We start from the raw sequence: 26497 nt of genomic DNA, 5'->3' as shown, positions 1-26497 counted from the left end.
GTTTCCACTACGAACCTCAAACTGCCCCAAAGTGCCTTTCAGACTTCCTGAATACTGTTCCAATCCTCTGATATAATAACAGTTGGGCTGAATAACGCTCCTATTATCTCACATACAATCTTCAACAGCACTTTTCTCAGTCTATTTGCTTAGTCATTACAGTCCAGGCCACATGTACGTAAATCAATCAGATTTGCGTAAAGACTCCAAACTTGGTCTACATGTACAGTTTGACGGCCCGAACATTTTCAGAATTGGAATAATTGCTAAGATGGTATCTATTGTCTGTGACGGCCATTTTTCTTTCCTCCATTACCAGAAAATGGGGTTTCCTCCATATCTGCTGAACTCACCATGACACGGTTTGATAACATATCTCCGCCTCTCCAAAATGTCTCCACCTTGTTTTGATGGCCACAGGATAAAATACGGCTAAGGAAAGCGTCATGAACTGTTCAGATCATCATGTGATGGTGAATTCAATTAAAGAAATACAATGAAATTGCAATTTTAGAAGAAGGTAATATTGCAGTTTTATTATCTATGACAAGCCGGCAGATGGGAACAAATTAGCAGATATGGAGGAAAACCAATTTGCTTGAAAAATGGACTAACATTTTTGCAATGGCTCCAATTCTGAAAACGTCCGGTCTATTGAATTAAACTGCATGTTGACCAATTTTGTTGCTTTAACGCAAATCTGAACAATTTGGCGAATTTCTGGCCTATTTTTCCTGGCTATTAGCAAACTTATAGTTTGCAGAATGTATTTCACAGAATTATTCTGACTGTCCCAAATGTATTTTGTGGATCCAGGACATCAGGACGGTTTGTTTGGAGCCCTGAAGGAGATTTGGTCCCAACACACACACACACACACACACACACACACACACACACACACACACACACACACACACACACACACACACACACACACACACACACACACCAGTCAAAACAAGACTCTGATTCATTTTGTCCCTTTCTGGAATTCAGTTATAATTGGGCCCAGTGATACTAGACCAGACCAGGGTCAGATAAAATACTGTGTTTGCAAACCCCACCCATCTGAGACTGCAAGAGGATTAAAAACAAACGCTACGATTCATTTTGGGATATTATTTGACCCGGGTTTGACTAAAACACTTCATAACTGAAAACCTCCAAACAAGGTGAGACTAGACAGAGGAAAAATCTAGAAAACAACACTTCCTCAGTAACAACCTGAGAGAGAGAGAGAGAGGGAGAGAGAGAGAGAGAGAGAGAGAGAGAGAGAGAGAGAGAGAGAGAGAGGAGAGAGAGAGAAGGTGAAGGTGTGAAAGACGAGGTGAACCAGAGAGTGAGTGTTGATGCTGGAGATGAGGGGGGATTCGGACGTGTGTGTGTGTGTGTGTGTGTGGTGAGGTGTTTGTGCACAAGTGTGTGTTTGCCTGTGAGTGATTTAGTATGTGTGTGTGTGTGTGTGTGTGTGTGTGTGTGTGTGTGTGTGTGTGTGCGCAAGTGTGCAAGTGTGCTTGTGAGTTGCTTGGATGGATGATGATAAGGTGCTTGAGAGAAAGCATAAAACTGTGTGTGTGTTGTATGAGATTGTTTCTCCTCACACACACACACACACACACACACACACACACACACACACACACACACACACGGTGAGGTGGTGTTTAATCAGAGTGAAAGTGTGTGTTTGGGGTTGAATGGGCTCCTGCAGGTAAACCTGAAGCTCCATTAATATTCCTGACAACCTCCTGATCCCTGCACTCCTCTCTCCTCCATAACCTCTCCTCTCTTCCTCCTCCTCTCCCTTTATAACCTCTCCTCTCTTCCTCCTCCTCTCTCCTCCATAACCTCTCCTCTCTTCCTCCTCCTCTCCCTTTATAACCTCTCCTCTCTTCCTCCTCCTCTCCCTTTATAACCTCTCCTCTCTTCCTCCTCCTCTCCCTTTATAACCTCTCCTCTCTCCTTCCTCCTCTCCCTTTATAACCTCTCCTCTCTTCCTCCTCCTCTCTCCTCCATAACCTCTCCTCTCTTCCTCCTCCTCTCCCTTTATAACCTCTCCTCTCTCCTTCCTCCTCTCCCTTTATAACCTCTCCTCTCTCCTTCCTCCTCTCCCTTTATAACCTCTCCTCTCTTCCTCCTCCTCTCCCTTTATAACCTCTCCTCTCTTCCTCCTCCTCTCCCTTTATAACCTCTCCTCTCTCCTTCCTCCTCTCCCTTTATAACCTCTCCTCTCTCCTTCCTCCTCTCCCTTTATAACCTCTCCTCTCTCCTTCCTCCTCTCCCTTTATAACCTCTCCTCTCTCCTTCCTCCTCTCCCTTTATAACCTCTCCTCTCTTCCTCCTCTCACCTCCCCTCCTCCATAACCGTTCCTCTCTTTCTCCTCTCCTCCACAACCTCTCATCCTCCTCTATAACCTCTCCCCTCTTCCTCCTGTCTCCTCTCCTCCATAACCTATTTAACCTCTCCTCCTCCTCCATAACCTCCCCTCCTCTTCCTCCTCCTCTATCACCTCTCCTCTCTTCCTCTCTTACCTCTCCTTCTCTAAACTCTCCTCCACCTCCATAACATCTCCTCTCTCCTTCCTCTTCCTCCTCCTCTCTCACCTCTCCTCCCCTCCTCTCTAAAATCTCCTTCTCCTCTCCTCCGGTATAACCTCTCCTCCTCTCCTTCCCTATAACCTGTCCTCCTCCTCTTCCTCCTCTTCTCTTCCTCTCCTTCTCTCCTCCTGCTACATAACCTCAACCTCTTCTCTCCTCACCTCCATTCCTCTCCTTCCATCTCTCCTCTGTACCTCCTCTGCTCCTCTCTCCTCCATCATTGATTCTCTTCTCTTTCTCTCTTCCTCCTCCTCCTCTCTCCACCCCATCTCTTTCCCACTTTACTCACCTCTCCTCCTCCTCCTCCTCCTCCTCTCTCTCTCTAACCTCTCCTCACCTTGTTGGCTGGACTCCAACTAGACCTCTCTCTCTCCTTCACCTCCTCCATCACTCCTCCTCTCCCTCCCTCATCTCTCTTTAAAGTCAAACTGAAATGAAAAATGACTTGTTTGCCCTTTTTGTCTCTTTCTAACTGTCACACCACACAACTATCTGACAATTTATGCCGATAAATGATGAAAAAATTGATTTTCTTGTACTTTTATATCAAAATCTCATTACTTTTACTTCCTGGATAACAGTGTGTGTGTGTGTGTGTGTGTGTGTGTGTGTGTGTGTGTGTGTGTGCACATGAGTGAGTGAATGTGTGACTACTGTATGTAAAACCTTGCAAATGAATGTGTGTGTACATGTGAGTGAATGTGCGTCTGTATTCCTGCACGTGAATGTGTGTGTACGTCTGTGTGTGCATGCACGTGAGTGAATGTGTGTGTGTGTGTGTGTCTTTTCCACCTCACCATCACTTTCCCACTCCTCCTTTTCTGTCTGAACATCATCTCCACACTTTCAGCTTCTCTCTCTCTCTCTCTCTCTCTCTCCCTCTCTCTCTCTCTTTCTCTCCATTCATCCACATCATTCTGCTGTAAACTGTTTTCATTTCAGTGTTTCGTCTTCAGTCTGAACTCCTCTCCGTCGTCTTTCATCTCTTTCTTTCAGCCAGGACATTCCTTCTATCCTCTCTCGCTCTCTTTCACACCTACCATTCTCTCTCTCTCTCTCTCTCTCTCTCTGAGTTCATTCAGTCCATCATGAAGCTGCCTTGGTTCTGCTCTATCAGACCTTGTAAAAGCTAACACAGACTGGAGGAATGTGATGTGATTTGTGAAACACGTGGCCGACATTTTCTTTCCACCTGTTTCATTTTCTGCTTGGATCTCATCTGACTGCTTTCCTGTCAAACTCATTTTCATCACAGTCATTCAAAACCATATTCATCAATAAACTGAACGGGGCAAATGTTTTTACTTTTATTTTTCTTATCAGCTTCACTGTAGCATTTTGTTATGTGTTGTTGGTTATGTTACTGGGTCTTCAGTGTGTTGCTGCTGTGACAGTATCTATCCATCTATCTATCTATCTATCTATCCATCTATTTATCTATCTATCTATCTATATATCTATCTATCTATTTATTTTTGTGAAGGATTTTGTGATGATGGATGATGGATGGATGGATGGATGGATGGATGATGGATGGATAGATGGATGGATGATGGATGGATAGATGATGGATGGATGGATGGATAGATGATGGATGGATAGATGGATGGATGGATGATAGATGGATAGATGGATGGATGGATGATGGATAGATGGATGGATGGATGGATGATGGATGGATGGATGGATAGATGATGGATGGATGGATGATGGATGGATGGATGGATGGATGATGGATGGATGGATGGATAGATGATGGATGGATGGATGGATAGATGATGGATGGATAGATGGATGGATGGATGGATGATGGATGGATGGATAGATGGATAGATGGATGGATGGATGGATGGATAGATGGATGGATGGATGGATAGATGGATAGATGGATAGCTGGATGGATGGATGGATGGATAGATGGATGGATGGATAGATGGATGGATGGATGGATGGATGGATGATGGATGGATGGATGGATGGACAGTTGGTTTACTCACGTGCAGCAGAAGAACGGCAGCTAGGAACGACTGACCCTGACAATAACCGATCTCCTCATCATAGACAGAGTAAGCCTGAAAGAGAGAGAGAGAGAGAGAGAGAGAGAGAGAGAGAGAAAGAGAGAAAGAGAGAGAGAGATCAGCTTATCTTATTCATTCAGTAACGGTACATTCAGATTACGGGCTACAAAGCAACAGGAGGTCATTCACTTTCAATGGAAGCCACAAACTCCAGAGTGTAAAGTGTAGCAGATACACACTGAAGTTCAGCTGCTTCCGCTTCTTCCCATGCTCTGATGATGCGGTGAAGCGTCAACCAATCAGAGCAGAGGGAACGATCATTTGCCAAAAACGAGACAAAAACGAAGCTGTGACACAGTGTGACAACCTGATGACATCATGAACGGTCAGCGAATGATGAGACAGATACAGGCGGGACACGTGGTAACGCTACACAACTGGCATTAGTGGTCAAAATAAATAAATGTTCTGTTGGTGGTCTATACACACGCTAAGAGCAATAATTATACTTGTTTGTTCTTAGAAAATGTACCAGTCAGTAATCAACTAATTTCATCTGCGTCTGCTTCTCCAGGTTTGTAGGAACTTTGGGGGTAAGGCTGACGTTCATTAATCAGTTAATTAACAGTACATCTCATTTTTAGTTTCCACAATTAATATTCATTGCACTTTGTGATATTAAAACATTTATGTTCATTTGGAATGCCCACTGTAGTTGAAAACAGTCAAGATGTTCAAATTCTTCCAAAAAAAATCACCAACTAATTATCATAACTAAGAATTGTGATCAAAATATCCAACTAGAATAAGATGGATTATCATTTTAGCCATAACTGTACAGTCCTAGTTGAGGTAGAAGTGCAACAGATAGACAGCTCCACATCTGCAAAGCACTCAGTAAGTCCAGAATAATATTTTTAACAACATTATAAATTTCAGCTTCTTTTAACAGAACGTTCCAGAGTGGAGAACAAGAACAAGTCGTCTCTAAACCGCTTCATCTTCCAGCTCCGTGCCCTGAGTCCCGTCACTGTAATGTAAATGTTGTCTGAGCGTTAAAACACACAGGACATTTCCTAAGAGACAGATTCTCCCCAGTACCAGCGACCCCTGAGGACGCTCTCTCTCTCTCTATCTCTCTCTCTATCTTTCTCTCTCTCTACGTTTCTCTTTGTCACTGCCAGCCTCTCTCTATCACGCTCTCTCTGGTTTCTTCTTTTTCCCCTTTTCTCCCTCTAACAGGCGTCAACTCACTGAACCCTGAGCTATGGAAAAGTCCCTGCTGGGCTTGGGCCATATCCCAAATATTATATCTCGACGCTGTCCCGCCAAAATATCGCAATATACGATATCATACTGTCTCTGGTACAGCGTCGCATCATTATACCCTTGATGAAAAACACACAAGCTGAACACTTACACCTTTACATTTTAGACACTTTGTTGACGGTGAATCCAGAGCAACTTCAAATGAGTCGATGTGTGTGAGTGTGTGAGTGTGTGAGTGTGTGTCCAGATATCTGAGCCCGGTGTGGATGTTTAATGGAGGCGTCCTGCGTTGCTGTCAGCGCCGTAATTTACACGCTGACATGTTTGATGGAGTGTGGCGTTCACACGTCCCCGCCTCAGCTGGGAGAAATGTACGCCGACAGATGGATGGGGGGGAGGTCCTGGTAGGTGAAATCTAAATTTGTCAACCTGAACACATTAATAGGCTCGGGGGGGGGGGGGGGCGGATTATTATAATATATGCAACGTCTAGTTTCAGGTAAGCAATCTGATTGGTCAAAGAAGCGTTACATAATGCACGCTTGCTTTATTGGTCGCTGTGCCAACTCTTGTAGTAGTTTGCAATATTTCTTCTTTCTTGTCTTTTTTTTAATCTTTTTTATCAACACTATTTCCAGTAGCTTTAAAAGGACGGTGAAAAAATGGCTGATGGATAAGATTCCTCACTGAAAGCCATTTTAGTGGCATCTTAACTTATTGGATTATTGGTGATAATTTTGATTTTATGTAGAATTTATGAATTGTTTACATTGTATAAGACATACAGCATTTGTATATTACTGGTCTGTTGTTGTATTTATTGTTATATTGACTCACTGACACTGTGCTTCTCCTGCTGGTCTTGCCCGTAGTCTTCTTGGACTAGAGGACCACAATGGAAATAAGTCCTGGACTTTCTTGTGTTTTATCCTTGATTGGTTTTTAAAAATCAAGCAGCTGGAAGTTTTCCCATTACTTTGAATTGATCTCAGTCAAGGATGCAAAGAACATTCTGGTCCGCTGTAAACTTTGTGTGGCAGCAAAACTCTTTCCACAGCAAAAAACACAACATCCAGTTTTTTTAAAGCAACTGATACAGAAACACAGCGATGAGAAACTCAGAGAAACAAGGAGCCGCTGCTGCCAACGAGACAGAAACCGAACGAATGGAATAAATTACTGCTGCTGCTGAGGAATTAGTAAAGTAATGTGATTACTTTTTAAATGAATAATATGTAAAGAGTGATTGATTATATTTTCTGAGTAACTTGCCCGACACTGGAGGTGACGGTACAAAACTTTAGATTTTCTGCTTTCTGCTTTCTGTCCACAGCTGAAGCAGTGATTTCTGTAAATTCAGTGTGTGGAGTTTGGCTGTAAGAGGACATCTGGAGGCTGCTGGGACGGCAGCGCGGCCTGAAGACGCCGGGTCACAGGTCGGTCCTGAAACAGCCAGCGTGACCGCCGGCGCCCGCCCGTCCTGTCAGAGAGTCCTTGAGCGGGACGCTGAGCCCCCGCCTGCTCTGGACAGGAGGCTTAACACTGAAAATAGCAAAAGGATACGGAAACCAGCTGAGAAGGGCAGAGCGCCAGCGGCAAACTGGAGAGGAAGAGAGCGCCTAAATGTACATTATTATCGCAGTAATATTGTGGATACTGTTTTGAATGGAGCAGATCTGTGACTCACTCTATATGGAAATAAAAATGCGAGAGGGCGTTTAGACCTTAGTTGACAGAAACACTGAAATGGGAAAACAGAGATAAAGCTTACGAACACTTCTCTGCTCTGGATTTTATTCTGTATATTGTTGGTTTATGTAAATGGAACTTTCTTCTATGAATATCCAAACCTGGGAAAAGCTCCTATTTTGATTATAAAAAACTGAATAAGATGATGACGCATGCAAACACCTTCAACTATTTACTGTTAGACTTCGTAGCCTGAGATCGGTCTCCATTGGGGAAGGGATGATATATCAAAAATTCAATATATCACAATGCAAAAACATGACAATACAGATCGTGGGTGAGAAAAATGAATCAGCAACCTGCTGATTTTTGCTAGTCATATTCTGCTTCAGTAAAGCAGAAATATTACACATTTAACCTTTAAGTGAAAGAAAAACTGGAGTAAAGTACAGGTACTTGAAAATCTTACTTAAGTACAGTAATGAAGTGTTTTAACTTTGTTGCTTCCCCCTCCGCTCCCAGCGGGAACATGTGGAGCGCTGAGCTCAGCCGACCTTCCCCCGAGAAATAAAGGTTAGAAAATAAAAACCCCGGCTTATCACTGATTAGGACATGAAGATGAATATAAACTCTGTCCTGGATCCTCTGTGCCTGTGACCCACTCAGCGCACGCCTCAAGATCCAGCCAACCTTATCAACAGCCAATCTACATGGATTTGCATACAAATGAAGGCCGGCTCGCCGCTGACCTAGTTGGGTCCGGACTAGACGCTAACCCTCGGTGACAGGCCTCCCAGAGCGCCGGCCAGAGGAGCAACACTTCTACATCACAGTCTAATTCATCATTCTACCGCTACTTTTCATTCTAATGAATAAACAAAACACTTTTATCTGTGGGATCTGTGTTTGTGTTAAACTTATCTTAACCTCTGAAAGTACGCTTCTTTAATCTGAAAGTTTGCTTCGTGCTCGCACATTATAACGCACCATTATAAGCCAGTTTACTTAATGAACTGTTGCAGCGGATTAGATGTTACCATGCTGTCTGTATGCCTGTTAGTATTATAAAGTTGTCACTTCTGGCTCTTCTACAGTCAAATCTGTTTGAGTCGGAATAGCAAATGACATGACAGGCTACATAAAGGTGCAAATAACCTGCAGATTAACATCCAGGAGGTTGTTTGCTCCGACCAGCACCAAACTTACACTTTGACAACAACTTCACACCAGTAAGGCTTTACTCTCCAGGACCAAACTGAACTAGGGCTATAAACAATTAATCGAAATTTTATCGAAATCGCAATATGGCCTACTGCAATTTTCAAATCGCAGGAGGCGCAATATTTGTTAAAGGCGAAATGTGTGTCAAAATAGCATTTTAAATGAAATATTGTCGTGCTGCAGAGATGTCCTGCCTACACATCATATTCTACAGACTTAAGAAAACATCTTTGTTTGGTACAGATCCCCGAAAAAATCACACCATAATCATGTTTTTCAATGAAAATGAGAATAATGATGTAAAAATGATCATTCCCTCTAATATCGCGAATCATATCGCAATTGCAATATCAGTCAAAATAATCGCAATTAAATATTTTTTCAAAATCATTCAGCCCTAAACTGAACAACCGCTGATAAAACGGATAAAAGAGCTGGTCTGTCTGTCTGGTTATCCTGAGAGTTCATGTGTCTTGTGAACCTTGCAGAGTTTCCTGCAGGTTGTTAGTCCTCAGGTTGTGTGCTGGCAGATCTGGATGGAAGGACACCGAGTCAATCATTAAGCAATTTAAATACAGTATGCTGCTTTATGGGCGAGTTTTATGTTTTTCTTTCCACATATTTCCACGATTTTCTGACCACTAGAGGGTGACAGAAACGGCAAAACATTTTGTAAATACACACAGCAAACCTACTGGGGACAGAAGCCCTGAAGGACAAACTGTGCATGAAGGCTAATAGCTAAAATAAACGTAACTACGGAGAAATGTCGCCAGTTACCAGTCTCTCTTTGCCAGATTTTTCTCCCGCTGAAGGTCACATGTCCCACAATGACAAGTGAAGAGGCAGGTAGCAAGTTCACTAGTTGAACAAGTTTACTCACTTGCTTCATCGATTCGCAAGTTTTTTTTGGGAGGGGAAGAGCTCTGCTTTCAAGGGAGGAGACGAGCTAGTTTTAAAAAAAAAGAAAAGCTACAGAATGGAGCGGGAGGAGCTTCGACTCGGGCGGAATTTGACAACAGGCTTTAAAAAAAGAGGTGAAAACAACAACACAGCTGGTCCGCGTTTATATCATTATATCATCATCACGTCTCACAGAAATCTCCACGCAGCACACGGTAGTTTCAGGATTGGTTACAGGGTCTGAAATCGCTTAGTGCATTTAATTTAGGGGTTTGGTAATTTGGTTGAAGTTGGGGGGAAGGGACGACTGGGATGCCGGGTTTAAAATAAATGTTTGATTTGTAAGTTGCAAAGTTTGATTTCTTGAGTAAATAAACCTGCATGCGGGGCTTCCTGGTGGCTCGTGGTCTAAGGAGCGCACCATGTGAACGTGACATCTCTCTTCCCCAATGTTGGTCTGAACCATATTATGTAAAAGTTGACTTTGTAACTTTTTGTATTTGGTTCGTTTAGGTTCACACTGACCAATTACAAGCGACTTGCGACCAGGACCAAGCAAAAGTCACATGACTCAGAAGTAGCTCGTTTATTGAGTTTTGATGACCTGTCATCCTGCGAGATTTAAGATTTTGGCAGCCAGGGAGGGAGGGAGTCAAAACAAATCTGAAACTTTAACTACGCTTTATCTGTGCTCTTTGCCATAATTTACCATCTCTGGTCTTCATACCAGGTAAAAACACAGATGTCAACATCCATCCTTCTACCTATAAAACCAAATGGATCAACACTCAAACAACGAACAACAGACTCATAAAGCCAGATGTTTTGGGGTTGTTTCCTGTAGTTTGTACGATTTCGTTCTCACTCGTAACAAACCGCACCGCAGTCCGCAGACTCGCATTTCCAGGCGTCTCGGTGGAACCGGTCCAGCATGCTTGCTTTGAACGCACCCTAACCATGTTGTGACATTAACCATGTCTACTCATATTTTGTTGAGTTTACTACATGTTTACTCATATATTTGTTTCTCTCATATATTTGTCTGCCACCGCTTATAAAATAGTAAGAATTTATAACTTTGTAATGCAACGGCACAGCAGCAGAATTTGGAAACACACTTTGATGCAGTTTCCAGTCTTTTAGCGTGAATTTCATATTTGCCTTCTCAAATACGTACGTCTGTCTCACATGACTCCTCTCAGCAGTCTTCAAAGAAATTCTGTGCTTGTGTCCAGATTTGTCCTCTGTTCCATTAAAGCCATAAATAAAGTCGGTGAGAGTGTAATCCAGTGTTAATTTATCAGAGTAGACCCCCCCCCCCGCCAGGTGTCCGGCTCACCTTGCAGATCTTGTAGAGGGAGTCCTGTCCGTCTCCGTCCGAGTCCTTGAAGTAGTCGTGGGCGGGGAAAGTCCGGTGGATGTCCCGGGTGATCACCCCCTCCTGGGCCGAGTCCTGCAACACACACACACAACACACACAACACACACTTCAGCCGCGGAACGAAACACACACCAAGTTTTATTTTTGTGGTTGGTGTTCTGCTCATGGGTGAGGCAGTGTGAGCTTAACACTGCTTAGCCTCTTTTAGGCACTGGTTCCTGAATGAGTTTGTAAGATGAAAAGATGAATAAAGGAGTTTTTAAATTAAATATGTATGATTTTCGTTTTTTCAGAGGGCATTTTTTTGCCACCTTGATCTGATTTTTAGGGGCATTTTGTTCCTTTTCAGGAGCAATTTTATGGAGCATTTGGCAAATAAACACTCAAACTGCACATCTAAGATTTAATTCAACTTGTGGAAACTGGCAGCAGGCCGTCCCGTCCAGAAGACTCTCTGTCCAACCGGCCCGTCTTCACTCTCCACTGCTGAGGTTTTTTTTTTTTTTTTTACTGTATTGGTTGTTTTATCTGTTGTTGATGCAGTGCTTGGATGTTCTTCTACTGCTGCAGCATGGTGCCAACAAACGGTACTTCTAGTTATTGGGAGCATTTTTTGTCCCTTCATTTTTCATTTCATTTTAGGAACTTTCAGTGACATTTTTGCCCAGAGACTCAGGAGCTTCTGAACCTGCTTGTCTGTTATTTCTGTGTTTCTAAATGTTTCTATTCAATGTGTGCAATTTGTGGAAAAAAAAACTGCAATGTACGGGCGACCGCAACTCAAAACTGACCGCATCAATCCATATCTATGAGACAAACCGGCTATACGTGTGTGTGTGTGTGTGTGTGTGTGTGTGTGTGTGTGTGTGTGTGCTTTTTCATTACAGTGTTTGACCCATTCCTCTCTGCTGCAGCACTAGCCAGGCCTCAGTCACTCAGTCAGTCTGGGCTCTCTAATCCACATCCACACACACACACACACACACACACACACACACACACACACACTACTCAAGCCTGCTTGTTTTCCTTCTCTTTTCTCACTCACACACAGATGCACACACAAACACACACACACTAAACAAGCCCTCTTCTTTTTCCTTCACTCTCTCTTCTCACACGCACATACACACTCAATTGTACACACACACACGCACAGCAAACACTACCAGAGAGAAGACTGGCAGTGTGGCGTTCTCCAGCAACCCACTGTAAGCTGCAGATAAACCAACCATGAGTCTGACTGGCCTTGATGTGTGTGTGTGTGTGTGTGTGTGTGTGTACTCCTCAGTATTACGTGTGAGAGAGAGCGACAGAGAGACAGAGTGAAAGTGAGAAACGGGGCTGATGGGAAATGTAGTCTTCATGTGGAGAAAAACTAGCACTTTTTTATCGTGAACCCAGTCTGTGAACCAATATTCTCTCACAACACAATAATGATTTGAACTGAGTTTTTCTTTCATCTTTACATCTTTCTCTGATGTTGTAAAACAATATTCAAATCACAGAGGATCTGCAGTTAGCTGCTTGAGAGAGAGTTTCAAACTGGCCTACTCACTGTAATCCTCACCGTACTGTGCGTTTCCCCTTTTATCCTTACAGTTTTACTGTTTTTATTCCCCCTCCTATACGTGTCTGCCCACTCTATGTCATTTGTTTTGTCTATGCTGCTGTTGTTGCCATGTTTCGCTGTTTTTATCTGTTTCGAGTGTGTTTCTCTTTTTTATGCATTGTAAGGCGACCTTGGGTGTCCTGAAAGGTGCCCTCAAATTAAATGTATTATTATTATTATTATTATTATTATCCAAACTGGATTTGTGAACAAAGAGTTTTGGTCCATGACTCAAGTACAATATTGGTGAAAACCTTTCATCAGACTCAAACTCAGTAATTCAGTAATCCCTGCACACTGACAAATATATATATATTTTTTTAACAAAATCCATTTTCTTTAAACAATTTTAAAGTTCTAAAAAACGTATGACAAGAAAAACTTGATATGAATCGCAGCTTAAATCAATTTGAACAGCAGTTGTATTTTTTGTCAACATCTTTCATCCCAACCAACCGGCTTGTCACCTTCCTGTGAAACGATTGGCTCGTGACGCGGTGGAAGACAAAAACAAAATATTCACATAAAGCCAATCACAGCGTTTCATTACTGCCTACTGTATCTGAACAGTACGGTAAACAATCAGCGGTGTGTAATTCCCTCCTCACTGTGCTGCCAACAGCCTAAAAACAGCTCATCTTTTATGTGTACATTCACACTTACACATAGTTTACGTGCTTTTTACACACACACACACACACACACACACACACACACACTGAGGGGTTTGATAGGGGCTGCTGGCGCGGCTGTGTGTAATGCTTTAATGAGATTTGCAGTGTGGAGGTGGTGTGCGGCTCGGTGTATTATGTGATGGGAATGGAACTAACAGTTTTACATTGTGTTGCTGCTGCGGTGGAGAGCAGAGGAAACGCCTGAGGAGCGGAGCGGAGCGCTGCGGGTCCAGAGCGCTCATGTACGGTGGTCGTTCATCAATTTTACTACACATGCGCTGCAAATACTCACAACACAACCAAATACAGAAACGCCCTGCAAGTAGCACAGACGACAACGGATCTGTTTCCAGGGGACACAAAAAAGTGATGAACCCGGCTGGGACACGCTTGTTGTTCAACACTTTATGACTTTTGAAGTTACTGAAGTCGGCTACTCGTCAGTGGTGTTGGAAAATGAGCTAAAATGTACGTTTTTTTTGGTTTATTTTAACATTGTGATCGCATGATTCATTGAACAACAAGCGTGTCCCAGCTGGGTTCATCACTTTTTTGTGTCCCCTGGAAACAGATCCGTTGTCGTCTGTGCTGCTTGCAGCGCGTTTCTGTATTTGGTTGTGTTGTGTGTATTTGCAGCGCATGTGTTGTAAAATTGATGAAGATGTTTTCTTAATTTGCTTGTGTTTTGTCTATTTGCATGTGTTTTCTTAAGTTGCAGTGCGTTGAGCTCTCTCGGCCACCGTAGTCATGACTTCTTCTTCGTTGTTTTCACCTGAACGCACCACCGGGATCATAATGACTGACTGATTGATTAAATCTTAACAAGTCAGTTAATAACACATAACTCCCAACAGCAGCTCACCTACACACTATCTATTCACTACCATGCTACAGTAATATCATTACTTTTCGTAGTAACAAGCAGCCTACGAACATCATTTTTTAAAATATTTCAGTAATAATACTACAGTTATGAATCAAAAAAACTATTTGTGATTTTTGCCATCACTCTCTCTACATCAGATTGAAACTCCACCTCCATCACCTGATTCGTTTTCGTAACAATTAGTCGTCCTCGCAAACGAGCTACCGTATTTCCTCTAATAGTGGCCTGTAGTCAATTAAAAGCCGGGTCTCCGATAATGGCCGGGGGCGTGGTCGACACGAACAAATAAAGGTCGGCCTCAAATACAGGCCGGGGAAAAAACAAAGGAAACAAGACTAGATCAAAACCAGTATATGGCTGCACCGTGTCCGTCTCCGCTCTCCGCCGCTGTCCTCTCCACCGCGCCCACGGCCCGCATCGATCCTCCCGATCCAAGCCCCGGACGCCCGGTGACACGTCGGCGTCGGGACCCCCCCCCGAAATCTTGGCCAGATCACCGGGAACACATCGACCAGGTTCAGTTAGCTTCAGTTAGCTTCAGCTTACATGCAAACAACGGTGGATACCGGTAAACTCCTGGTGCCTGTTTGTAACTGTAGTTTGTAGTAACGTACAAGTGCCACAAGACGGCTCGGCCGGCGGAAGTCTCTGGAGTGTGCCGTCGTCGATTACCGTAATTATCGTAATACATTGCAGTAACAAAAAAACGTCTACCTAACGAACCCCAACAGAAGAGGATCAGATAACAAGGAGGCTTCGTACTAAAATATGAGCAAATATACTTATCAAACAGAGGGAATTAGAAATAAAGGCCTGTCTCTAATATAAGCTGCTTCCAATAAAGGCCTGGTACCCTCTGCAGTTGAGGTAAATAAAGGCCCGGGCCAATATTAGAGGATTTACGGTAGTTTAGATGAGAAATGGCAGAAAAGTTTCTTCCTCTGGTGGAAGTTTTCCTCTGCTCTGGTTTCCTCCAGTAAACAGACGACAGGAACGTCGGACATCGACGCCGTTTGGTTTCCGGATCGCTTAAAGAAACGGAAACTGACTGATCCTGATTTTAAACGAAGAAGAACGGAACCGAAAAGTAATAAAAGAATGGTGCAATGAACTACTGATGACGACAAATATTACTTTTGAAATGAGTACTAACTAATGAGTAATGTATTCATTTTTTTTTTTTTAATAAGGAGCCCAACAATGACAAACACACACACACACACAGACTAGTGACACTGTGGTTGCCATGGCGACGTCAGTGTGGACCAGCAGAATCTGGTTGACAGGCAGAGTTGTAAACACTCTGATTTAATAAACCACGCATGCCACTACTAATTAACAGCCTCATTAGTCAACAAACGACAGAAGAAATGAGGAGCGGGCGTCCTCTTCTCCTCCGCTCTGTCCCCTCCTTCCTTCTCCTCTTCCCTCCTTCAATCCTTTCCTCCTCTCCCATTTCCTCCTCTTCTCTTTTCTCCTTCCATCTCCTTTCCTTGAATCCTTTCGTCTCATCTCTTCCTTCTCCTCCTCTCCTCTCGAATCTTCTCCTCCTCTCCTATTTCCTCCTATTCTCTCCTCCCATCTCCTTTCCTTGAATCCTTTCCTCCTCTCCCATTTCCTCCTCTCCTCTTTTCTCCTTCCATCTCCTTTCCTTGAATCCTTTTGTCTCATCTCTTCCTTCTCCTCCTCTCCTTTCCTCCTCCTCTTGAATCTTCTCCTCCTCTCCTATTTCCTCCTATTCTCTCCTCCCATCTCCTTTCCTTGAATCCTTTCCTCCCACCTCCTCCTTTCTTCCTATTCACTTCTCTCCTCTTCCATCTCCATCTTCCATCTCTTCTCTCCTCCTCTCATCCCATCTCCTTTTCTCCTCTGCTACAACACAGATACACTCTGCCTGAGTGTGTCATACATAGACTTTGGAGTGTGCGTGTGTGTGTGTGTGTGTGAGTGAGTGTTTCCACTGGTTGAACACCTGATCAATACCAACCTAAACTGGTCAATGGAGCTTTATATACTGTATCTCTATAGCAACCAAGGTGTTTTAGTTTTCCATGTAGTTGCTAGGTGAGCACATGACTGGTTACTACTGTTTGTACAAATGAAAGATGTTTTCTGGTTTAATGGGTTTTCATTTCAGGCGTCATGGCAGCAAAAACCAGCAGGTGAACCTCCGCCAACGCAGAACAATTCTCCAACTCGCTGTTTTCCGCCCAGACACATCGTTCCTATCAATTACATTTAAAGTTAAACTGATTTCTTGAGCCTGCAAACTTCCCCTTAGGATTTAGAATCAAGTCTCTATCTGTTAGTTTCACAGTTATTACTAAAAAACTGTAATTGTGGAATAGCAGAAATCCCCGATCCACATCACCAACTAATGATCTAAAATCAGATCAATTGCTCCGAGGCCCAGGGCCGATCTGTCCGACAGAGTTCATGTCAGAAGGAAAACTAGACCGCACTCAAGAGAACAACATCCAGGCTTACTTCATGTCAAAATGTTTCTATGTTTCAGTGTGCATTTTCTCTTCTGCCAACGATGCTTCAATATTTTCACGAACCAAAGTAGTTTTCCTACGATAAAACTTGGACAAGTGTGCTGTTTTCTCAAAGATCTGTCATCAAACTTCATGGAAATCCGTTAACAGGTTTTTGAGATGTTCTGCTGACAGAAAAACTAACGAGAGAAAACCTCCTTGGCGAGGTAACCAGAAAACTGTATACATACTGAATGATATTCTGTAAAATATGACTTTTCTGTATATAAACAGGTCAAGATGATTAATAACTCCAATAATATTCAATAGGGAGTTTGTCTGTTGCTGATGTTGGCGTCACATTTTACCACATTTTACATTTTTCCTTCACTTCTTCTGATCAGTTCATCTCTATTATTATCTGTGTGTATCATGTGTGTGTGTGTGTATCAGTATAAGGGGTGTGTGCTGCTCATTTGGAGGTAGGTGTGTGTGTGTGTGTGTGTGTGTGTGTGTGTGTGTGTGCTGTTTGATCTCTGCAGGGCGGCTGAGGTGTTCAGGAGGAACTGCAGCCTCATCAGCAACATCAGTTCTACTGGGAACATCACCGTGACCCAGTTCAACAACACACACACACACACACATACACACACTCACACACACACAAACGTAAACTAATGAATGGAGGCCATGGAGGCACAAATGTCAATGCAAGCAAACACACAAATACACACAATCACCTTTGACCTATGCACTCAAATACACACACACAAATAACCTTTCATCTATTTGCACAAATTACACAAAGTGTGCAAACACACGCACACACATACACACACACACTCACCTTCCTGCTATGCACAAAATCATCTATCACCTATGTGCACAAACTGCAGAACAACACACAAACACACACACAAGTCCACACACACACACACACACACACACACACACACACGCACACACACACTCATGGTTCACCTGTGTGCACACATGAGCTGGATGTTACACATCAGCACCGGCTCTCTCAGCATTTTCCAGATGACATAATAAATATGGAGGGATTAAAAAAGCATTAGCACAGGCAGGGGGATTACATCAACACCGTCCACCACCAGCCTGCCTTCCACGTGTGTGTGTGTGTGTGTGTGTGTGTGTGTGTACTCCTCAGTATTGCGTGCACCCGTCAGATTTATCCCCTGGTGGCTTTCAGGCTGCCTGTCTGAAGGGAGACAGAGAGAAAACGAGACAGAAAAGGAGATCGAAATAAGGAGAAAGGGAGTGAGAGCGGGAGAGAGACATTGAGCGAGGGAGAGAGAGAGAGAGAGAGGGAGCGTTCAAGCGAGATAAGAGAGAGGGAGAGAGAGAGAGAGATGAAGAGAGGGAGAGGGATATGTACACAGAGGGGAATGAGAGGCTTCCTCTAATTGCAGCCTGGAGGCTTGTTGGGCAGACAGTCCATTACTCAGAACTCACCAACAGGTAACCTACTTAACACACCGCCTAAAAATAAAAACTGCTGATTTGTCCAAAGCTGCACTCCACCTCCACCTCCACCTCCACCTCCCTCCACCAGCATTTCATTTATCAAGCTACACATCGTTTTTTCACCAGCAGTGTTTTACCTGTACTGACCCTATGATGGAAGCTTCCACAGCATCAGGTAGAGAAGTAGGGGGTTTCCCACTGAAAAACTACTGTCTTGTAGCTATAATGGCCCTACTATAGCTATGGTACAATATCAGCACCACCCTGTACCTATATACTGTCAGGTCAAATTTACTTATAGAGCACATTTCCTTCATGATGCAACCCAAAGTGCTTTACCAACATGATAAAAAAAGCACAGAATTCATGAGAAACTGCCTTCCCTGTACAGGGCCACAACATTCGAGAATTATGCTGCAAACAGTGCTGGCCTACTTGTTTTGGGGGAAGCCTGCATGCATGAAAAAGTGGCGGTGCTAAAGTCACTCACTTGGGATTAGAAACCAGGATCTCTGGCGTGACAAACCTCCGCTTTACCGACCGAGCTGAACTCAAAGAGACGCAGCGATCCGGCTCATAGAGTCTTTATCCTGCAATGGTACATGCACAGTAACGTTTGTTTTATTTTTGGGACTGACCGACCGACCGAGTGACTTATACTAGCTGCTGGGAAAGTTTACATATAAATCATATTAGAAAGTGCCAGTATAATGTATGTTTAAAATAACTTAAAGTGTATTCAAACTCAGCATGTTCTGGGCGGTTTATTTGAACTCTGTTTCCTCCTTCAGTTCAGTTGGTTTGTCCAGGTGAGAACGATGACCTTTGAACTCTGGTGGCACCAAATAACGACACCGAGAGTCCCAGTCCTCTAACAAGGGAACTGCGGTGCGGTTGTGAGAACGTCATCTGAACAGAAACCACCCCAAAACACAAGGGATTATGGGTAGAAGGAGATGGAGGCGGTTCCTCATGCTTGGAAAGTGAAGTCTGGACTGATGCTCATATAAAGCTGTTTCTTCATGTGTTTATGTGTGAAGAAGACACACAAAGTCCATCATGCTCAGCTGAAGATGAGCAACTGGCTGTATTCATTGTATTAAGGTTGAAGGCAACGCGAGCTAACACCGGTCGCTTTACGATACAAACATTTCACTCATGCAAACCGGTGCAGCTGCAGTGACACTGCTGTTGTTCCATGTCAGGTTCGCTTCACCGGCTGACAGGCTGAGCTTCCCGTCAACTCTTTGTTTGCCTCTCTGGTCGATAGGCGCCGTTAGCTCCGCCCCCTGCAGCAGGGGGAAAGATGAAACCGGTGACCTTCAGGCCGCTGACCGCTCACCTGAGGCGGGAGCAGGACGGCTGGAAGCTTCCACAGGATCAGGTAGACAGGTCGAGTTTTTTCCACTGTAAAACTATCATGTTGTAGCCACTGTACCTACTGCGGCCGGTACAGTATCCGTGCACTTTGGTTTTCCACTGGAACTCGACTGGTTGTGTTTGTTGCTTGCGAGTCACCAAGATAACGATGACACCGTCTGAAAGCTGGCCGGTACAGAGTGTGTTTAGGTGCCTTGACAAGTGAAAAAGTGTGTGGACTTTTGCACTTTTCAAGACACCTAAACACACTTTAAGTGCGGCACTTAGCTTGAAACATCACTTGTTATTGTTGGTGCACAGGGAGCCTGTTGGAGTGCAGATTTTACACCAATCACCTGCCTAAAGCACATTTTATACTTTAATCAAAACAGCGTCTCTGCAGGTAAACTGACACTCTCTGAAGCTTATTTGGGGTTGAAAAGAGTCTCTGAGCAGATGTTGTGTACCCGCCGAAGAATCTCAACTTCAAGTCTCAACGTCGAGTCTACACGGAGTCGTGCACTCTGATTGGTCGATCATAGGGCCGATCATGACGTGTGTTGTTACGGAGCCGCCCGTAACTGATGACGCTCCGTCTGTCAGGTTTCCATCTGTTTTGACGGACAGAAAGTTCAACCAGCTGAACTTTTTCTGGACAAACAGATTCGTCAGCGTCCGTTCAGCCAATCAGAGGCGTTCCTAGATTTGTTTTGTAAAAACTAGCGGCGAACACAGAGACGACGGTCCGACCGAAACAAAGATAAAACAGAGAAAGCCTGGTGGAGCGTTGGGATGACTGGAGGTTTTCCAGCTCAGTTTCTGATTGAATTGATACAGTAGAGTCTGTTTCTTCTTCTTTCTATCAAGTAGCTCCGTTATGAGCAAAGCTTCCTGTTCTTCTGCCTCGCTGGCATGTTGACGCTCAGAACAAACCAACACACACATACCTATCTGTCAGTAATTCTGTACGTTTTCTGAACGATCAGTGTGGCTGCGGCCTAAGGTCCACTGCGGCCGGCGGCTGTGTGTTAAGCAGCGCCACACTGACGGCTTCAGCTGCTCAGACGGCGGGGGAAAGGTTGAGCTGCTGCTGGGCGGAGATGGAGATCTGTATCTCCAAAGCGTGTGGCTGTCGATGGACCAATAGGTCAAACATCTGACACCGAGAACAGATAAGCTGACTTCTGAAGAGCAAGACCGCCCAATGTCAACAGTCGTTGGGTTTTTCTGTGTCTGGTGATGCTAAGGTGCTTTTTTTAACAAGAGAGGTGAAACACAAAGTGGGAGTCAGGTCAGAAAAAAAACACTGATGCTTGTCTTACAGCACAAGGTCACATTTCATCACTTTGAAGCATCAGTCAATCTGTCCATCAGCAGCACTGCCTCCTGTCAAAGCGTCCTTCAGCCAGACAGTAAAGCACCTGCCTGCTCTCAGCACTCTGGATGAGAGCGCTGTGCTTCAAATGTAAAAATGTAAACGTAGAGGCTCTGGAGCAGATCGGTCTTCCTCCTCATGACAGCGTTCCGGAGTCTGAGCGTCACATCGAGCCGCTCTTCTCTCCCGACGGCGTTACGTAACTCCGGGGTGTGAAGGGGCCCGCCGGTGCCGGCCGGGCTGAGCCCCTCGGCGGAGAGACGGCCGCGCTCCGCTAAACCTGGCGAGCCGGTGCCGCCGCCGCGCCGGTTCAGGCGGCCGAGCGGTCGGAGCCCGCTAAGCCCCGACGTGACAGCCGGCCAATCGGAGAGGAGGAGACGCTGCTGGCGCTAAACCGCCGGAGGCAGCCATGGGGACAGAAGTCAAACTGTGTGTGCACAACAATTACACCGACAGGACGGCTGGAGACTCAACCTGAAGGTTTCAACAACTCTGCTAACATCACCGGGAGGAAAAAGTTATGACTGGTTTGCTCTCCAAGTTATACAAAAAAATGGCATTTTATATTATTAAATAAGGACTTGTAATAACTTTTTCTGTGGCCTACTCTCTTACTTTTTTTTACTATTTATTATTATTAATATGTATATGTGTATATGTACTGTACATGTGCTGAAATGCCTTTTTATCTCACAATGTTTTGATAATTTATGTGACTATTTATTATTTTTTGTTTTGTATCATGTGTACCTTTTAAACTAAACACTGTTGTGATGCTCACGTATTTCAGATGAATTGTCAGCTGCCATGTGAGAACTTAATGAACTTAAAAAAAAAAAAACGAATCGTTACGAAATCGTTTCACAAACAAAAAGGAGGAAATGCGACTTTAATAATTTGAAGATCAGCACAACAGACTGCCAGGATGTCTGCAGTATGAAGACACGGTGACTCAGGTGTGCTGCACTCTTTAATTTCAACATGTCAAATACCACTAACAATACAATTTGTTGGATTCACTAATCACACAGAAGCACTTTCATCCTCTAAGACTATGAACAGTGTGAATGAGCTTGGTGAGGTGGTGTGGAGGTAAAGAGGATTACGGCACAAAGTGGCGTTCCAGCATCACTTCCTGTGACAAGTTGACGACTATATTTAGATCCAATGCAAAGCTGTTCAAGGATCCAAACATTTCAGAGCCTTACACCCCCCCCACCGCCCCTCCACACACACACACACACACACACACACATACACACCCCTCCAGACGTCTGAGGGCATCAACTGACAAAATCCACTAAATCCATTTAGTTCGACACAAACGAAGCCCATATTCCCATATTCAAGCTGCTGATGGCAAATATTTTGTGCCGATATTCAGTATCTTTAAATTTGACCATTTTCATGCCAAAAAACTGCAGTATTCAGTGTTTTCCCCCAGAAGTTTGTTCTTGCCAGAGTGGAAAAGCCTCTGAAACAGCATTTATTTACTTTTTATTCAACTTAATTTGATTTAATTGTGGTACTTTTACATCATTTTGTCTTTGTGTTTTATTGTATGTAAAGCACTTTGTAAACATTGTTTTTAGAAAAGTGCTATACAAATAAAGTTATTATTATTTAGACCATCATGAACTAAAACTCTCCACTGAGTAATGAAATCTTCCAGGTGAGCTGGCTCCTTCAGGCTCCTTCAGAGTGATGGAGGTTTCATTACAGACGGACACCTCAACACGCTGTAATGATTTATCATTTCATCAAGCCTCCTCACCGGTCCGCTCCTCAGTCAGAGGGTCGCGTCACCTCTTCTCACTCCGGGGGACGAGTGGATCGGTCGGTGAACTGAATGTTTTTCACACCTTCCCTCTGATGGGAAGGAGGAAACTCTGCGGCATCGGAGCCCGGCTGCAGAGCGAGAGGGGAGCGGTGCATTGTGGGCCGTGCTGGAGAGCAGAGGCTGTGATGAAGCGGCAGGATGGCGTGTTAGAGAGCACGTCTGTCGCCGGGCCGCCGCCTGGAGCCGCTCCAACACACACACACACACACACACACACACACACACACACACACACACACACACACACACACACACACACACACACACACACACACACACAGGCTTCACATGAAGACAGACATCCAGAACCGGTCGGAGAAAATCTCTGCCTCAGTTTGAAGCACAATCACTGTTTTGGTATTTAAACAAGAAGCCACAAGAATCCATGATTTACTGTGATTTTAATGCAGCTACCAGGTGTTGTTAGGACGCAAATGATCAATAAAATGTATTTTCAAATCGATAATAATTGAATAGAATAATAGTTAAATAGTTATCTTCTGCCAAGCAATAAAGTTCTTGAACAGTAGCTAAATAAAGTAGCGGTATGACTGGTGATTTTCAGTTAATATTCAATTAATATTTAAATTAACTGTCATGCAGTCATAGGTGTGTGTTTATATAATATTATAATTAATATTTAAATTAACTTCCATGCAGCCAAAGGTGTGTTTATATATTATAATATCATTAATTTCTAAATTAACTTGTGCAGTCAAAGGTATTGGTGCTTGAAAGTGTCTCAGCCAATCAGAACTGAGGACCGGAACTATCAGTTATATAAGGTAGATTATAGTGCTTCATATTAATATGCACAGTGTGATTAGGAATACGCTTTGTGTCATCTCACATACATGTTGACATTCAGCAGAGGTCAGAGGTCAGAGGTCAGCCAGGAGTTTCATAAAAAAGTTGAAATACTTCAATTACCTAAAAATGTTGTTATGTTCCTGGTTTGTTAATGTTGCTCTTTTTTCCAGAGCATTTATCAAATTCCCTGACTTTCCCTGAACTCATCACGCAAAATTCCATGATATTCCAGAAATTCCTTGACCAATAGGAATCCTGTATCCACTGTAGTATCAGCTTGTTATCAGACGCTCATCACAACAAACATCCAAGAGTAAAGTTCATCTTACAGAATGGACTTCAGCTTGGAAAGACGGGATGAGAAGAAGACAGAAAGAGAAGTGAAAGGGGTGAAAGAGAGACAAAGAAAGAAAGGGAAAAGAGAGACAGATGGAGCAGGAGAAAGAAAGGCAAAGAAAAAGAGATGGAGATGAAGAATGTGAAGGAGAAATATGATGGAGGGATGGCTGACCGGACAGACAGGCAGAGAGAGAGAGAGAGAGAGAGAGAGAGAGAGAGAGAGAGAGAGAGAGAGAGAGAGAGAGAGAGAGGAGAGTGGGTAAGAAAAAAAAGAGAGAGAGGAGAGCGGCAGCTGGATGATTGACAGCTACAATATCAGCCGGCCGGTTCGTCCTCTGGACGGACGGAAGCTCCTTCACAGGAAGAGCGGGACAGGAAGTGACCAACAGGCTGCAGACAGGCTGCATGAGACTGATCACAAACCTGACCAAAACACAAGGGAGGAAGGGAGGAAGGACAGAGGGAGGAAGGGAGGAAGGACAGAGGGAGGAAGGGAGGAAGGGAGGAAGGACAGAGGGAGGAAGGAAAGAAGGAAGGTGGGGTGTCTTTAAAGCGAAGCCGGAGGAGAGACAGATTAATCTTGGTCATGCATTATGGATGCCGGCGCTGTGTGTGAGCGCCGTTATTAAGCGTGTCACGGGGAGGAACACATGAGGCACTGGTACCTACACACACACACACACACACACACACACACACACGCATACTATACTGTACTTGTGAGGACCTTCCAATGACTACATTCATTGCATAATTCAGAAAGCAAAATTCAACTTTTAAGAGCTATTTAATGCCACCTGGAATTGAATACAAGATCAATCTGAACACCAAAATAAAGAAACGAATAAAGAAATATTTCTGTTTTCATGTAAGAGCGGACATGCAGCAATACATTTGAGGACTTCAATTTAGATAATTTTTAAAGACTTCTTAAACTAAACTAACCTTAACGCTCACCTAAACTTAATCCTAATTCTAATCTTAATCCTAAACCCAAATCCCTTGCAAAACTGAAGACCAACCAAAACAACCTCAGTTCACAGAAATGTCCTCACTCTGAAGGTCCTGAACTCAAACTGGTTCTCATGAGGATAAAGGTACAAGAACACACACACACACACACATCACACACACACACACACACCATGCACACATCACACAGGAGGCAGCCGCCTCAAGGTCAGAACAACAGGCGTGTGACCAGAAGGTCGCTGGTTCAAATCCCCAGCCTGGCCGGGACAGTCAGGAAAAATGAGTAATAGCTGGTTCACACTCAGACGGAAACCAACGGGCCGGTCCCACACCAGCAGTCAAAATGGCGTCCATGTGGCAGGAACGACTGCGTGCGTTGACCGCATTTGGGAATTACGCAAAGTCAATCATCACCTGAAAACTGGAACAACACAGACCGGACCGCAGCAGACACCGCTCTGAATCTAGAGGAACTATTTACCTTTAACGCTGTACGTTTTCTACTGGGAGGGAAGGTTTGGTTATTTAACCGTGACCAAAACCTTAACCAAACTGTGTTAGTTGCCTAAACTGAACCTAAGTGGTTTTAGTGCAGAGATACGTTATGCAGCTGGCCATGCATAGATAAAGAATGAATCAAGGATGCATAACTTTTTCGTAAGATATCATCATACGAACGTTGTGGGAGAACATGTTGCTGGAGACTTCAGGCTGCGGCCGTCAAGAAGAATGATCACCAAGGAACCAGGATTTCCACACAGAGAGCCTGAACCAGGTGAGACCGGCTCTCTGAGGCGCTGAGCCCGGCTGCTCAGTGACCAGCAGTAAACCAGTAAAACACTGTGTTGTTCTGGGAGGCTTCCAGGTGAGAAAAACACACGTGTGAAAAAAAACAAAACATGCGAGCTCTGCTTTCCAGGCATTTCAAAGGTCTGACATTCATTTCCTCTGAGGTTCCTTCTACAGGAAAACCCACATGGGGAAATCTGGACTATAAACTGACTGGTGGCTATTTTTGATTGATTGGTTAGAGGAGATCCAATTAATTAATCAGCTAATTCAATTATTAACCCAGTTTGAACCATGCCCTCTGTTTTGGCTGACAACTAATAAAATAAACATAAGATGAAACTTTAATGATCCCCCAGGGGAAATTGGGCGATAGCCAGAGTTTTCAGCTGCAGGTCTGGAGGAACACGACCGGGTCGCCGAGTCTTCTTAAAACCTTTGTGAACCTTAAACAGAAAACTACCAGATGAATCAAGATGTTTTATGTAAAACTGAAAAGCGCCTCGGCCCTCTTGTGTTTTAGCTTCCGAAGAGAGAGAGAGAGAGAGGCTAATTGTGAAAGTGTGTCAGGCAGAAAAACAACACAGACTGAATTATAACTTCAAAGCGGAGCCTGTAGTCATAACAGAGCCAGACAGCCAGACGTAATAACACCACCCCTCTCTGCTGACACACCTGGCTCGCCCAAACGCTCCTCATCCCTCTTCATTTGGGGCGGGACAGAGAGATAATCTGTGGGTGTGATATTCAGATATTCAGAGGACGACGGCCGTAATTAACAGCCAGCTCCCTCC

At 44.0% G+C, this 26497-nt stretch overlaps 1 protein-coding gene across 1 annotated transcript in view; it reads right to left on the bottom strand.

Annotated features, from left to right (window-relative positions):
• The window catches only part of rabgap1l (RAB GTPase activating protein 1-like), a 167370-nt gene that overhangs the window by 58758 nt on the left and 82115 nt on the right, over window positions 1-26497 (bottom strand). Inside the window, exons 13-14 of the mRNA XM_078285512.1 lie at window positions 11041-11154; window positions 4599-4673 (exon numbers count right to left, since the gene is read on the bottom strand). Of these exons, the coding sequence (XP_078141638.1) occupies window positions 4599-4673; window positions 11041-11154 (189 nt within the window). The remainder of the gene's footprint in view (window positions 1-4598; window positions 4674-11040; window positions 11155-26497) is intronic.

Source organism: Centroberyx gerrardi, chromosome 9, assembly GCF_048128805.1.
Source record: "Centroberyx gerrardi isolate f3 chromosome 9, fCenGer3.hap1.cur.20231027, whole genome shotgun sequence".
Lineage (NCBI taxonomy): Eukaryota > Metazoa > Chordata > Actinopteri > Beryciformes > Berycidae > Centroberyx > Centroberyx gerrardi.
This window is presented reverse-complemented; position numbering and strand designations above follow the sequence as displayed.